This window comes from Aplysia californica, unplaced genomic scaffold (genome assembly GCF_000002075.1).
Source record: "Aplysia californica isolate F4 #8 unplaced genomic scaffold, AplCal3.0 scaffold00209, whole genome shotgun sequence".
Lineage (NCBI taxonomy): Eukaryota > Metazoa > Mollusca > Gastropoda > Aplysiida > Aplysiidae > Aplysia > Aplysia californica.
Genome location: NW_004797479.1, coordinates 439,333 through 453,420, shown reverse-complemented (window position 1 = coordinate 453,420; position 14,088 = coordinate 439,333). Strand labels below are relative to the sequence as shown.

The 14,088-nt window shown below is 52.7% G+C and overlaps 1 protein-coding gene across 1 annotated transcript in view; it reads left to right on the top strand.

The window, feature by feature from the left end:
• The first annotated feature begins 10,222 nt into the window (after positions 1 to 10,222).
• LOC101845695 overlaps positions 10,223 to 14,088 on the top strand; it is a 34,007-nt gene continuing 30,141 nt past the window's right edge. Inside the window, exon 1 of the mRNA XM_035970012.1 lies at positions 10,223 to 14,075. Within this exon, the coding sequence (XP_035825905.1) occupies positions 10,662 to 14,075 (3,414 nt within the window). The 5' untranslated portion in view covers positions 10,223 to 10,661. The remainder of the gene's footprint in view (positions 14,076 to 14,088) is intronic.

Here is a 14,088-nt window from a genome sequence, read left to right as displayed (position 1 = left end):
ACAATAGTAAGGAGTAGGAAAGAAAAAGCAGCAGTTCCCTGTTGTAGATCAGGCACAGTTATGAGCGTGACATGAATCAGCCCATTTACAATTCTACTGTGCTTGAACGAGAAATGTCTCCCCACTGGGAATGGCCTAAAGACACTGCAGTCAGTGGCACTACCCCGGGGGGACAATTTTAATATTTAAATGTCATTTTGAAACAATTACACAAAATTTTAACTTGAATCTTAATCTGATCACTGATCAAAATCAAGCCTTGTTGTGAATTGTTGTGAATGCATCCTACTTGTGTTTCGTGCACTCAAATGACTATGCAGTTGCGCACCGTAGAACTCTTACTAAAATAAATAATTAAGATTAAGGCTAGGTTAGCTTTGGGATTTTGGGTAGGGCTGGAGTTAGGGTTTGATTAAGGTCATGGTTTGTGTTAGGTCCCTTCTTTATTGTTTGTTTGGGTGGTCGCTCGGTATGGGCGTCCTGGGAGGAATTCCTCAACGAGTAACCACTGTGAAATACAGGGCTAGGGTTTGGTTTTGGTTTGAGTTAATACGGAAGTCCTTCTCATTTTCCTATTTGATTTGCGCCTAACAGTGATGGAGGGGTATTCGGAGGTCCTGCCTCTTGAATAACCTCAGTGTTGCAAAGGGCGCTAAGCCAAAACAATTTCCAAGGAAGTTTGTTCCGTAAGCTCTTGGCCATGTGTCGCATCCCTGCTTGTTGTTGCTCCTCAGTACACGTGCAGAGGGCGAGGGTTCGAATTCTTGCCGTCTGCCATGCCGCAGAGAGGGGACGACAAGGACAAGGAGGGTTCTTCCTCAAGCGAGCCCCCGGCCGGGCAAGCGGGAGGGGAGAATGTCTCACAAGAGGAGCCTGAGACTGGTGCCGCTGGAGGAGGTGGGGGTGGAGAGGTACTGTCAGCCAAGTCGGAGCTGTCGGAGGCTGGGAAGTCTGGGGAGGTGGGCGAGGAGAAAGAAGGGAGAGGCAGCAGGTCGGGGTCGGGCTCGATGAGTGAGGCGGACAGTGTCTCGGGGCCTGAGGGAAGAGAGACAGAGAGAGACAGAGACAAGAGCCAGAGCAAGACGTCCTCGGCTCCTGAGGCGTCGCCCCGTGTCAGCTCGACGTCCACAGACGAGTTCCTGCACGGTTCACGGGGCGCGGAGCTGCCCGACTGGTCCTGGAGCGGAGCCAGCGACTCCCAGCCCTCCTCCTCCGGCCGCTCCGCCCCGGCAGGCTCGAACGTCACACCAGATCACGAAGCCAACGTCACAGACACTGACGTCACCACTGACCAGGACGGTTCTGTCTTCAGCTTCGACTTGCCCTTTGAGACGCAGGAGACATCCGGTGAGGGCCGTGCCCGGCCTGACCACGTGACCCCACCGATGATGGGTAGGGGTCAGGGAAACTTGACCGGTACAAGTGGACGAGGCTCTGCAGGGAGTGAAAATATATCTCCACCTGGAACCACAGCACGGACGGATAAACACACTGGACACACTACTGTCCCAACACCTGAACGTGCTGAGGAGACCGCCGGCGATGGGACAACTGACCAGTTTATCTCGCCCCCATCGGGCACTCCCGCCCTGCCCACGTCGTCCACGCCCATAGCCAGCGACGCCGACATGTCCGGAGAGCCGGTGCCGGCCGTGAGCCCGTCTGGTCAGCTGGGAGAGACGTCTCTAGGCAGCAGCGTGTCGGGGCAGGCCGAGCATTCGGGCGGTCAGGACACGGAGAACGAGTTCTCCCCCTTCAGCGCTAACTGGGAGCCGGCCGAGTCGCCCACGGTCAAAGTCACCACCAGCCCGGACGATACGGAGACCCGTGAACACGCCGACGCTGGACACACCCCGTCGCGTGGTAGTTCAGAGGTCAAACATTTCCGATCACGTGACAATGCTAAAGCTGGACAATCCAAGTCACGTGAACGTGTTGAGTCTAGGCATTCTCCCTCATGTGACCAGCAGACAGTTGCTGGATATACCACGTTACGTGATGAACCTGAGACAGAGCCATGCGCTGTGACCAGTGTCCATGGAGATGAGCCGACAGCCCAGAGGGTGGACAGACATGCGGACGAACCAGGCTCGGGGACTGACCCGGTGGATGTGGACAGCCCGTGGTCTGTGTCTCCCTCCGATGGCCCCAGCTCTGAGACAACTCCAGGACACCAGGACCTGCCTGAACACCCTGATCCACGTGATGTGACATGTACGCCCCAAGTCGATGTCCAGCAAGACAAAAAGGCCGAAGGTCAAAACGTCGATAATCCACAAAGCGATGATCAAAACGTCGATAATCCACAAAGCGATGATCAAAACGTCGATAATCCACAAACAGATGCCCGAAAAGCCGATGAGCAAAAACATAATACTCTGCAAGCCGATGAGCAAAAAGATGATAGTCCTCAAGCCACAAGCCAAAAAGCTGATGTCCATGAAACCGATGAGCAACCGTGCCCATCGGGACCAGGGGCTGCTTCGTCATCAGAAGGTCTGCAGTCTGGACAGCCTGAGCCAGGCCCACCGGGTATGACGTCACAGTTGTCATCAGAAGACAGTCCAATCAGCAGTTTGACCAGCTCATCTGATGAGGGCGGTGAGCCGGGAAGGGATGAGCCTTCAGACGTGCCCAGTGGTGGCGCCCAAGCCGCGCCACAGAAAGAGGCGCCGTCCACGTTTGAGTTCACCAAAGCGCTGTGGGAGAGCCGTGCCCACCACCCGTCCACCGTCTGCGGAGGTCCGCCCACCGCTCCCCACCTGTCTTCGCCCGATGATGAGGGGCCTCCTGACATCACGCACCTGTCGCTGAGGATCAGACGGGCAAGTCCGGATGAAAATGCTGAGAGAGACGGCGCCAATGAAGACAATGGCGACGATAATGGCAACGACGAAGGCGACGGAGTCGATGATGATGACGATGATGATGATGACGACGACGATGAGTCAGACGAGGACGCCGATATGGTGCCAGATGACCGTTTTTTGCGGCCAGATCTGGCTGCTCAGGTGCGTGAGAAGTTCCAAGCCAGCCATTTCCCAATTCACGGTGGGCGGCGGAGACACGCAGCTGAAAGTGGCAGACAGGAGAGGAAGAAGAAAAAATGGAAGAAACGGCCGCTCCTGTCTTCACGATCGGGTCGACGACCTGTCTCTGGAGCCCCTGGCCCGTCCGGAATTGACTCTGGGAACCCCGGCCCCTCCAGAATTAACTCTAGGAATCCCGGCACCTCGGGGGTTAATTCAATGAACCCCAGCACCTCAAGCGCTAACTCTGGGAATCCTGGCACCTTGGGAGTTAACTCTTCAAATCCTGGCACCTCGGGCGCTAACTCTGGGAATCTCAGCCCCCCGAGAGTTAACTATGGTAATCCCAGCACCTCAGGAGTGAACTCAGGGAATCCCAGCACTTCAAGCGCTAACTCTGGAAATCCCAGCACCTCGGGCGCTAACTCTGGGAATCCTGGCACCTCGGGAGTTAACTCAGGGAATACCAGCACCTCGGGCGCTAACTCAGGAAATCCCAGCACCTCGGGCGCTAACTCTGGGAATCCTGGCACCTCGGGCGCTAACTCTGGAAATCACAGCACCTCGGGCGCTAACTCTGGGAATCCTGGGTTCTTGGGTGTTAACTCTTCAAATCCTGGCACCTCGGGAGTTAACTCTGGGAACCCTGGCACCATGGGATGTAACACAAGGAGACCTAGCGCATTAGGTATCAACCAGCAGACAGCCAGCACATCTGGAAGTAATTTGGTGAGACCCGGTACCTCAGCTATAAATAACCTTGACGGGTGGCTGGACCTATCAATGATCGGTGCTGTGGGCGGCATACCCGCGGAGAGCTCCCAGGAACCGGCGTCCTCCGGCCAGGCAGAATTGAGTGCCAGTGGCTCCTCCAGTTCTCGCTCTCGCATCCAGTCCTCTACCCGTGACGACCTTGACCTCCTGGACTCGGCGCCCACGAGGGTGAGCAGGGAACGAACGGTGAGCGAGAGCTCGGTCCCGTACGCTCCCCAGAGTTCGGATATGACTCGGGAAATGGCCAAAGCCACTGCGCTGAGCCGGGTGAGGGTGAGACAGAACGCGTTCTCTGAGTCTGACGAAAACGGTAACCACTTTGGCCCCAGCAGAAACCTTAACCTTTTGCAGCAGAGCGGTAACCAATCGCACGAGAGCACGGCGAACGGGCTCCAAGCGACCATCCAAGGACGAAATGTAGACGGGGCACAGATGGAGGGAGCCCAGAATGAACCGCAAAGACATGAAGAGGGCATGAATGTTGACCAAGAGGAAGGAGAGCAAGTATTTGACCGGGAGTCAGCAGACGGACATGGAGGAGGGCTGGAAGCCCAGAAGACAGAAGAGGCGATTGACACTGATGGGGACGTCGTGCTCAGCCCCACGAGAGAAGCACATAAGCAAGCGGATGACGTCACATCCCCCCGACGTGTGATCCCTGACGTGGTTTTTCACGTCGATGACGTAGAATCTGATTCTTCACCTGTGGTCACCGACGCAGGAGAAACGTCCTCCGAACCCCCGGTTCAGACTCCTGTCATCAACGTGCTTTTTGCTCAATTGAAAAGGTCAGAGTCAAGAGGCCAGGCTGAGTTTTGGTATGACCTCACATTGCTGGATATTGCCTCTGAGAACACCGAGAATGCAAACAAGAAGGGAAAAGAGGAGCAGCAAGGAAAAAAGAAAGATGAGGAGAAAGAGGACGACGGAGACGAGGATGGAGACAAGGAGGAAGATAAAGATAAGGAACCTAACGACGGAGAGGGAGAGGGAGAGGGAGAGGAAGGAGACGGAAAGGAGGAGACAGAGGAAAGAGAGGAAGGAGACAAAGAGGGAGACAAGGAGGATGGAAAAGAAGCACGCGATGGTGAGGGTGCAGAGGGTGGGGGAGACGGAAAGGAAAAAGGCAAGGAGGTAGACACGTCCGAAGGTGAGCCCATGGCCCACTTAACGACCACACCCGACGTGACAAGTCCGGCCGTGGGTGCCACAGTAAGGCCTAGCGGGAAGAGAAGAGACCCGGCGTTGAATAAATCCCCTAACGTGACTCACGTGGTGGATCTGAACGACTCGTCTAACTTTACTCGTGTGGTGGATCTCAATGTCGTGAACAACGTGACTCAAGTCGTAGAGCTGGACGACTCCTCCAACATGACGAACGTAGTCGTGGACCTAGATGAAATGTCTGACGTCACGCAAGACAATCAACTGAGAGACATGGCAGGCGTGACGCACGTTGTAGACCTGAATGACACGTCTCGCGTCACAGACGTTATACAGTTGGACAACGCTTCTAACGTTACACATGTTGTAGGATTGGACGAGACCTCACGTGCTACCCATGTCGTAGACTTAAATGATGTACCAGACGGGACATATGTCGAAGAATCAGACGTTTCCAATGAAAATAATATGAAAGAATCAAATGTTTCCAACGAGGCACACGACGAAGAGTCAAAAGACACCCCAATGGAGACTAACGTTGATGAATCCAAAGATGTTTCCAATGAGACAAGCGTCGAAGAATCGAAAAACGTTGCCATGGAGACAAATATTGATGAATCAGAAAGTGCTTCCAACGAGACAATGGTGGCGAGCTTGAGTGAGAGCTTGAGTGGGCAGTCTGACGTAACCGTTGTTGAGTCGAGTGACATAACGGACGTGACTTATGACGTAACACGCGGTACGGAGGCGTGCCAAGTGTCGAACGCCACTCGTGACCAGAGCTTGGAGGACACGTCTGACTTGGCCGCCTCTGGAGTAGCTAGCTCTGACACAACTATCTTTGACGTGAATATATCTGACGTGATAGCCTCTGGCACTACTATCTCGGACGTGAATATGTCTGACATGGATACGTCTGACGTGAATATGTCTGACGGGATAGCCTCTGGCACAATTATTTCTGAAATGACTACACATGACATGGCAGTCCCCGACATGCCAGCCTCTGCAGCCGCTGACGTGACTTTCTTTGACGTGGAGCCTCGAGCACGCAGCCGCACCAGTAGCAGTGTGAGTAGCGGCATGCCTACCCTCTGGAAACCGCCCCTGGTTACGGGCCGGGACTACAAGAGACGCGGCGCCAAGTGTGTGGGAGGCCAGGACAGCAGCTCGGCCAGAGAGTCGTCCGAGGAGGACATGGCTTTGGGGAGCTCCAGCGCGGGTACGTCGGATGACGTAGAAATGGTCAGCGTGACTTCGACCTCCGAGGAAGGGACGGGGTCGGACTCTGTCGACGGCGACAATGGCATAGACAACAAGGCCCACAGGCACCAAGACGTAGTGGATAACGCTTACGCCCAACGTCTGTTTGACAACCTGTACGTCGGGCGCCTACCCCCGCCGGACAACGCACGCCCCCCTCCACCACCCGCACCCCTACCCCCGCCCGACAACATAGCTCGCCTACAACTGCCTGACAACGCCGTACGTCTGAGATCCCCGGATGAGGCAGGGGGCGTGGACGAGGCGAACCCGGAGCGGAGCGACAGCGACAGCGCCCTCGGCCTCACGCCGGGACTGCCCAGCTCTCACGAGTACGATACCGTCGCCTCCGATTCCAGCAGCAGAGAAAGCAATGACGATTCTTCTAATGGCTATGTCGTCTGTACAGGGCGGACGGGAAGTCTGGGCGATTTTGATGACGAGGATTTGGATGACACACTGTGCAATAGCCATGACCTTGAGTTCCACGACATACCACCTGAGGGAGTTCACCGACCTAGCCCTACGAAAAGAACCGGAAATGATGCGTCAGCTTCTACACACTACACACCGGGTGTGTCCGCCACTACACACTACACACCGGGAAAGTCCTCTTCTACACACTACACATCAGATGCGTCACCTTCTACACACCTCACACCGAATAGTTTTCTCTCTACAGACAACACACCAGTCACTTCGACCTCTACACACCACACGCCGGGTGCGTCACCCTCCACACACCACACAGAGGATGCGTCCTCCTCTACACACTACACACCGAAGAGTTTACTCTCAACAGACAACACACCGGGTGTGTCCCCCTCTACACACTACACCCCCGAAACGTCCTCCACTACACACTACACACCGAAGAGTTTACTCTTTACAGACAACACGCCAGTCATGTCGACCTCTACACACGACACACCGGACACACCACCCACACCACCCACACCCAACTTCCAGCCGCCCACTACCTCACACAGAGAGGAAGAGGACGCTGCAGCACAGACTACGTCCACTACACAGTGGACGGCTCATGACGACAACGTCCATCACCACGTCTTGTCAGAGACGACAGGGAACAGGATCTCGGCCGGAACCACAGGGACGTCTACTGGAGATCCGTTAAACTCCCAGCCACCCGAGGGGATCTCCGTCCGGGCGCCATTGACACGTCAGAGATCACACACAATCGATGAAGTCACCACGGGAAGTGCCAGCAGCTCACTGACAACGAGTGATACCAAGATGAACGTCGCTAAGCCAGATACGAATCCCTCATCTTTTGGCTCAGTTATTAAGCCCTCACCCTCTGTCGTAGATACGGTCGCGAGAGAGGAAGACAGAAATGAAATAAAGGCAGAAAGAGAGGGAGAACGAGAGGAAGCAGAGGGGAAGGGGGAGGAAGAGCGACAGAAAGAATTGTTAGAGGGAAATAAAGAACAAGAGAAAGTAGAAAAAGAAAGAGAGGAAGGACAGATATCAGAGAAAAGTGCAGAGGAAGGGCAAAGAGTAGAGAAGGGGGGTGAGGACGGACAGAAAGTTGAAAAAGTAGGAAAAGAAGAACGACCGAAAGAAGAGAAAGGAGAAGAAGAAAGTCCAAAAGAGAAAAGAGGAGAGGAGGAAAGTCCAAAAGAAGAGAAAAGAGGAGAGGAGGAACTACTGAAAGAAGACAAAGAAGGAGAGAAAGAAAAAGCAGAGAAAGGAGGGGAGGAGGAAAAGAAAGAGAAAGGAGAGGAAGAAAGACTGAAAGAAGACAAAGGAGAAGAGAAAGAACAATCAAATGAAGAGAAAAGAAAAGAACAGAAGGCAGAGACGGGAGTAAAGGAAGGACCAAAACAAGAGAAAGGAGGAAAGAAAGAACGACGGAAAGGAGAGAAAGGAAGAGAGGAAGGACAGAAAGCAGAGAGAAGAGAGGAAAAACGACCAACAGAAGAGAAAGGAGGAAAGGGAGAACGACGGAAAGGAGATAAAGGAAGAGAGGAAGGACAGAAAGCAGAGAGAAGAGAGGAAAAACGACCAACAGAAGAGAAAGGAGGAAAGGAAGGACCAAAACAAGAGAAAAGAGGAAAGGGAGAACGACAGAAAGGAAGAGAGAAAGAACAACCAAAAGAAGAGAAAAGAAAAGAACAGAAGGCAGAGACGGGAGTAAAGGAAGGACCAAAACAAGAGAAAGGAGGAAAGAAAGAACGACGGAAAGGAGAGAAAGGAAGAGAGGAAGGACAGAAAGCAGAGAGAAGAGAGGAAAAACGACCAACAGAAGAGAAAGGAGGAAAGGAAGGACCAAAACAAGAGAAAAGAGGAAAGAGAGAACGACAGAAAGGAAGAGAGAAAGGACAGAAAGTAGAAACCGGAGTAAAGGAAGAACAGAAAGCAGAGAAAGGAAGAGAGAAAGAACGAACGGAGGAAGAGAAAGGAAGAGAGAAAGAACGAACACAGGAAGAGAAAGGAAGAGAGAAAGAGCGACCAAAAGAAAAAAGAGGAGAGGGAGAACTGAAAGCGAAGAAGGGAGGAGAGGAAGGACAGAAAGCAGAGAAAGGAGGAGAGGAAGGACAGAAAGTAGAGAAGGGAGGAGAGAAAGGACAGAAAGTAGAGAAGGGAGGAGAGAAAGGACAGAAAGAGGAGAAGGGAGGGGAGGAAGGACAGAAAGAGGAGAAGGGAGGAGAGGAAGGACAGAAAGAGGAGAAGGGAGGAGAGGAAGGACAGAAAGAGGAGAAGGGAGGAGAGGAAGGACAGAAAGAGGAAAAGGGAGGAGAGGAAGGACAGAAAGTAGAGAAGGGAGGAGAGGAAGGACAGAAAGTAGAGAAGGGAGGAGATAAAGGACAGAAAGAGGAGAAGGGAGGAGATAAAGGACAGAAAGAGGAGAAGGGAGGAGAGGAAGGACAGAAAGATGAGAAGGGAGGAGATAAAGGACAGAAGGAGGAGAAGGGAGGAGATAAAGGACAGAAAGAGGAGAAGGAAGGACAGAAAGGACAGAAAAAGGAGAAGGGAGGAGATAAAGGACAGAAAGAAAAGAAGGGAGGAGATAAAGGACAGAAAGAGGAGAAGGGAGGAGATAAAGGACAGAAAGAGGAGAAGGGAGGAGATAAAGGACAGAAAGAGAAGGGAGGAGAGGAAGGACAGAAAGAGGAGAAGGGAGGAGATAAAGGACAGGAAGCGAAGAAGGGAGGAGAGGAAGGACAGAAAGTAGAGAAGGGAGGAGAGGAAGGACAGAAAGTAGAGACGGAAGTAAAAGAACAGAAAGCGGAGAAAGGAGAAGAAAAAAGACCAAAAGGAGATAAAGAAAAGGAAGAACGCCCAAAAGGAGATAAAGAGCGACAGAAAGTAGAGAGAAAAGGGGAGTTAGAACGACAGAAAGCCGAGAAAGGAAAGAAAGAACGACAGAAAGTTAAGAAAGAGAGGGCGAAAGAAGAACAAAAGGGAAAGACAGAAACAGAGAAAGAAAGCCAGAAAGCAAAGAAAAAAGAAACGGAAGAACGAAAGAAAGCAGAGACAGACAGAGAGCTTGAACTATCGGAAGTAAAGACAGAAAGAGAGCAAGAACAACAGAAAGCAGAGAAAGGAAAGAAAGAACTGAAAGTAGAGACAGAAAGAGATTCAGAAGGACAGAAAGTAGACCAGAAAGTAGAGACAGAAAGAGATTCAGAACGACAGAAAGTCGAGACAGAGAGAGAGCAAGAACAACAGAAAGCAGAGAAAGGAAAGAAAGAACTGAAAGTAGAGACAGAAAGAGATTCAGAAGGACAGAAAGTAGACCAGAAAGTAGAGACAGAAAGAGATTCAGAACGACAGAAAGTCGAGACAGAGAGAGAGCAAGAACAACAGAAAGCAGAGAAAGGAAAGAAAGAACTGAAAGTAGAGACAGAAAGAGATTCAGAAGGACAGAAAGTAGACCAGAAAGTAGAGACAGAAAGAGATTCAGAACGACAGAAAGTCGAGACAGAAAGAGAGCAAGAACAACAGAAAGCAGAGAAAGGAAAGAAAGAGCAGAAAGTAGAGACAGAAAGAGCACCAGAAGAACAGAAAGCGTTGAAAGGAAAGAAAGGACAACAGAAAGCAGAGACAGAAAAAGAGCCAGAACGACAGGACGCAGCGAAAGGAAAGAATAAATGGCAGAAAGTAGAGGAAAGAGAGAAAAGACTGCAGGCGGAGCAACAGACATGCCCACCAGAACAGGCCCCTCAGAGCAAAGGGCAGTCTCTAACAGACCAGTCAATACAAAGCGGAGGGCTCCTGAACCCGAGTGAGGAACAACCAATTGGGATTGTGCCTAGTCACGTGACACCCACCTGGTGGATCGTGTGCAGTAGGGGCGAGCAGGTGCCTATTGACACCAGGGGCGCATGGGTTGACGGTTACGGTAACGTGACGATAGACGAACCGTCCTCAGAAGAGGATAACGTGTCTGCTGCCCGGTACAGCATTATGTACAGTGAGGATGTAGAAAGAGTCACGGTAGACGCCAGCTGTCAGACCGATGAGGTCACGGAAGAGGAGGGAAGAGAAAAGAAGGGACCCGATGACGACGATGAGGACAACGATGAGGAAGGTGGTGGCGACCATGCGGCGAAACGTGATGACGACGACAGTAGTAATAATACGACAGACGCGAGCCCACGCCCGGGAAATAGTTCCACGCGAGGCGGCAGTCACATGACCGACATGAAAACAGATGTCAAAGGAACTGCTAAGCACAGAGACGATGGAGGTGGGAAAAGTTGCGACAAAAGAGATGATGATGATGATGATGATGACAATGATGAAGTGACAGATAACACAGCGAGTGACGATAAGTATGACGAGCCAGTCAGTGCTGCAAATATTCTTAGTTGTGAAGTGACAAACACTGGCGCAGATACATCTTCCGCCGAAGCAACAGCTGCTTTCCCAAATAGACCCTCTCATGATGCAGTCAGTGGTGGGACCAACACGGAAGAGGGCGCCACAGCAAATAATGAAGCCGGTCAGGCGGCTTGTGCCAGATCAAAGCTTCTTCTGGTGGTCAATGGGTTGACATATGAGAAGGTGCTGACGAAGGGGGCAACGGAGGGGGTGGCATCCAGCAGGGAGGGGGCAGCATCCAGGGAGGGGGCTGCCAGCCTATCGAGCGTCCAGTCCTCCTTAACCAACCGGCCCTGTGGCCCTGAGGGGTGCTCAGGTTATTGTGGTCGGAAGTGTGTCTTCCGGCCACCGACAGAGTCAGGGAGACGCCCTTCACGAGCGCGACATCATCGAGAAGTCAGAGAACACAAGAAAAGGGGCGTGTCAAAGACGCAGACTGGGGAAGACAGCCCTGCCCATGTTAACCAAATTGCCTCTGGTGGACATACCTGTGACGAACAGCCTCCCGCCCCGCCCCCTCGAACTTCTAGCCTATGTGTCGAGTCACAAGCAAGCAGTGGCCGATGGCGGCGCTGTGGTCACCGACACAACGACAGGACACAGGCAGCGGACACTACCGGTCGCGCTGACCCTCGAGAGGGGGCGGGGCGGAGGGTGGGGCGAAGGGTTGGGCGAAGGGCGGGGCGAAGGACTGCGCAGCGTGTCACTCTTAGTGATGGTAGCTTCAATACAAGTCCAGCTGACGCTTCAAACAATGAGATCACGACACCCTCTCATGAAGTCTGTCCGGAACGTGAGTTTGGTATGGGTAACACGAGAGTGCCCCCTCACGACCCCCATCTTAACGAGCGTGAGTTCTCAGCGGATGCCAGACCGGTTGCACAACCTTGTTGCCACAATAACCAATCGAGTGGGAACCCCAGCGGTGACATCACTATGTTGCGTGACACGGAACAGGTACTTCGAGTGTTCGTCGATCTACTGTATGTGAAGACATGCACGATGTGGGCTCTCGAGCAGATGAATTCTCATGGTCAGAGTGGACAGGCGGAGGAGGGCAGGACTGACCAGTTGTCTACGCACGGAAGCGCTCCTAGCACAGCCCACGCTTCTGGTGACTCGGGTACACTCGGTGCTCCACCAGAACGAGACACTACACGCGTGCCTGTATCCGCTGGTGACGGGAGGGATAAAGTGAACCGCGAGACAGCGAGTGGCACCGCGTCACGACATACAGCTACGCCAGCCGATCCGGGACCCGAGGGCCAGATGTCACAAAAGAATAGCCAAGTGAATAACTGCACTCAAACCCAGGCCGCTACGGAACAGTGCCAGAGCAGTGACACACAAGGCCCAAAGGAGCAAGGTGATAAGATCCGAAGCATCAACGCAAGGTTTGAAGACGTAAGGGGAGTTGACAAAGAGCCACGTCGAAGCGGACCAATAGTTTCTAAAGGTCAGGGTGAGCCCATGTCCGGCTCTCGTCTCTCTACACTGGACGTGGCAGATCCAACTGATGATCAGCAACACTTTGAGGGAGAGCGGAGTGGAGGGGATAAAAAAGATGAGGGGGAAGATGACAGGGACGATGAAAAAGAGGAAGAGGAGGATGACGCTAAAGACTCGGACACAGACAATGATGGCGATGACGACAGCGATTATGATGCCACTGAAGAGGACCGAAATAAAGACAGAGATGATGATGGGGATCCAGACGGAGGAGAAGGCAGAGATGATCCTGGTGAGGATGATGATGATGATGACGGTCATGGTGCAGACGGGGAGAGAGAGACAAACCGAGAGACAGAAAAAGATAGTTCAGGGGATCCAGGAAACGGAGAGTCCAAAAGTAATAACTGTCAGGACGATGATGTGCACGCTGGCGATGTGGTTGAGGTATGTGAAGATGTTCCCGTCACAGTCCACTTGGACTCCGATAATGAGAAAGTTGAAGTTAAGGCAAACATCAACAAGAGAAAAGATAAGGTTAGAACGGATGGTGCTGACAGCAAAGATGAGATTAATACAGATGATGCAGACAAAGAATCTGAGGTTGAGGCTTACACAAGCGTTGGAGACCAGAGAGATGAGGAGAATACGGCTATTTCAGACACAAAAGATGACTTGATCCTGTCCACGTCATGTCGTAACGCGCGGGATCCTACGGACACTGTGACGTCATGCGACAGTGGGTCAGCCCGGAGTGTGGATGACACACCCAGGATATTCAACACCCAAAACGGAGTCCCAGTCGCGGGAGTGACGTCATGCAATGTCAAGGATTTTGATGGCCGTTACATCACGTTTCGGAGAGAATCCGGCGGTCAACAGGGCGAGAACAGACCAGTTTCACAAGGCAGCCGAGGCGCGTGTCCCCGTCCAAGTTTCCTTCCTATTTATCAAAGTACCTCTACTTTTACCACAACCCGCTCTCCCACCAGCCCCCACTCTCCCACAATTCCCTATTCTCCGACCTGCCCCTGTTCCCCCATTCCCATCAACCGTTCTTCCACCATCCGTTCCCCGCCCACCGCCCGTTCTCATACACCGCCACCTTTTAACACAACCCCACCTTCTCCAAATTCCCCAATTTTGCCAAACTCCCCAATTTCTTCCACTACCTCTTCCCCAAAACCTTCTTCTCCCACCGAACCTCTTTTTCCCACCAAACTTCTTTCTCCCACTGAACCTCTTTCTCCCATCAAACCTCTTTCTCCCACCAAACCCCGTTCTCCCACCAAAACGCGTTCTCCCACCAAACCTCGTTCTCCCACCAAAACGCGTTCTCCCACCAAAACGCGTTCTCCCACCAAACCTCGTTCTCCCACCAAAACGCGTTCTCCCACCAAAACGCGTTCTCCCACCAAACCCCGTTCTCCCACCACCCGGTCTCCAACCAAACTAACTTCAACCACCAAATCCCGTCCTCTCACCAAACCCCCTTCTCCCACAAACCCACGGTCTTCTGCCAAACCCCTTCCCTCCCCCAAACCCCTTCTTCCTCCCAAAC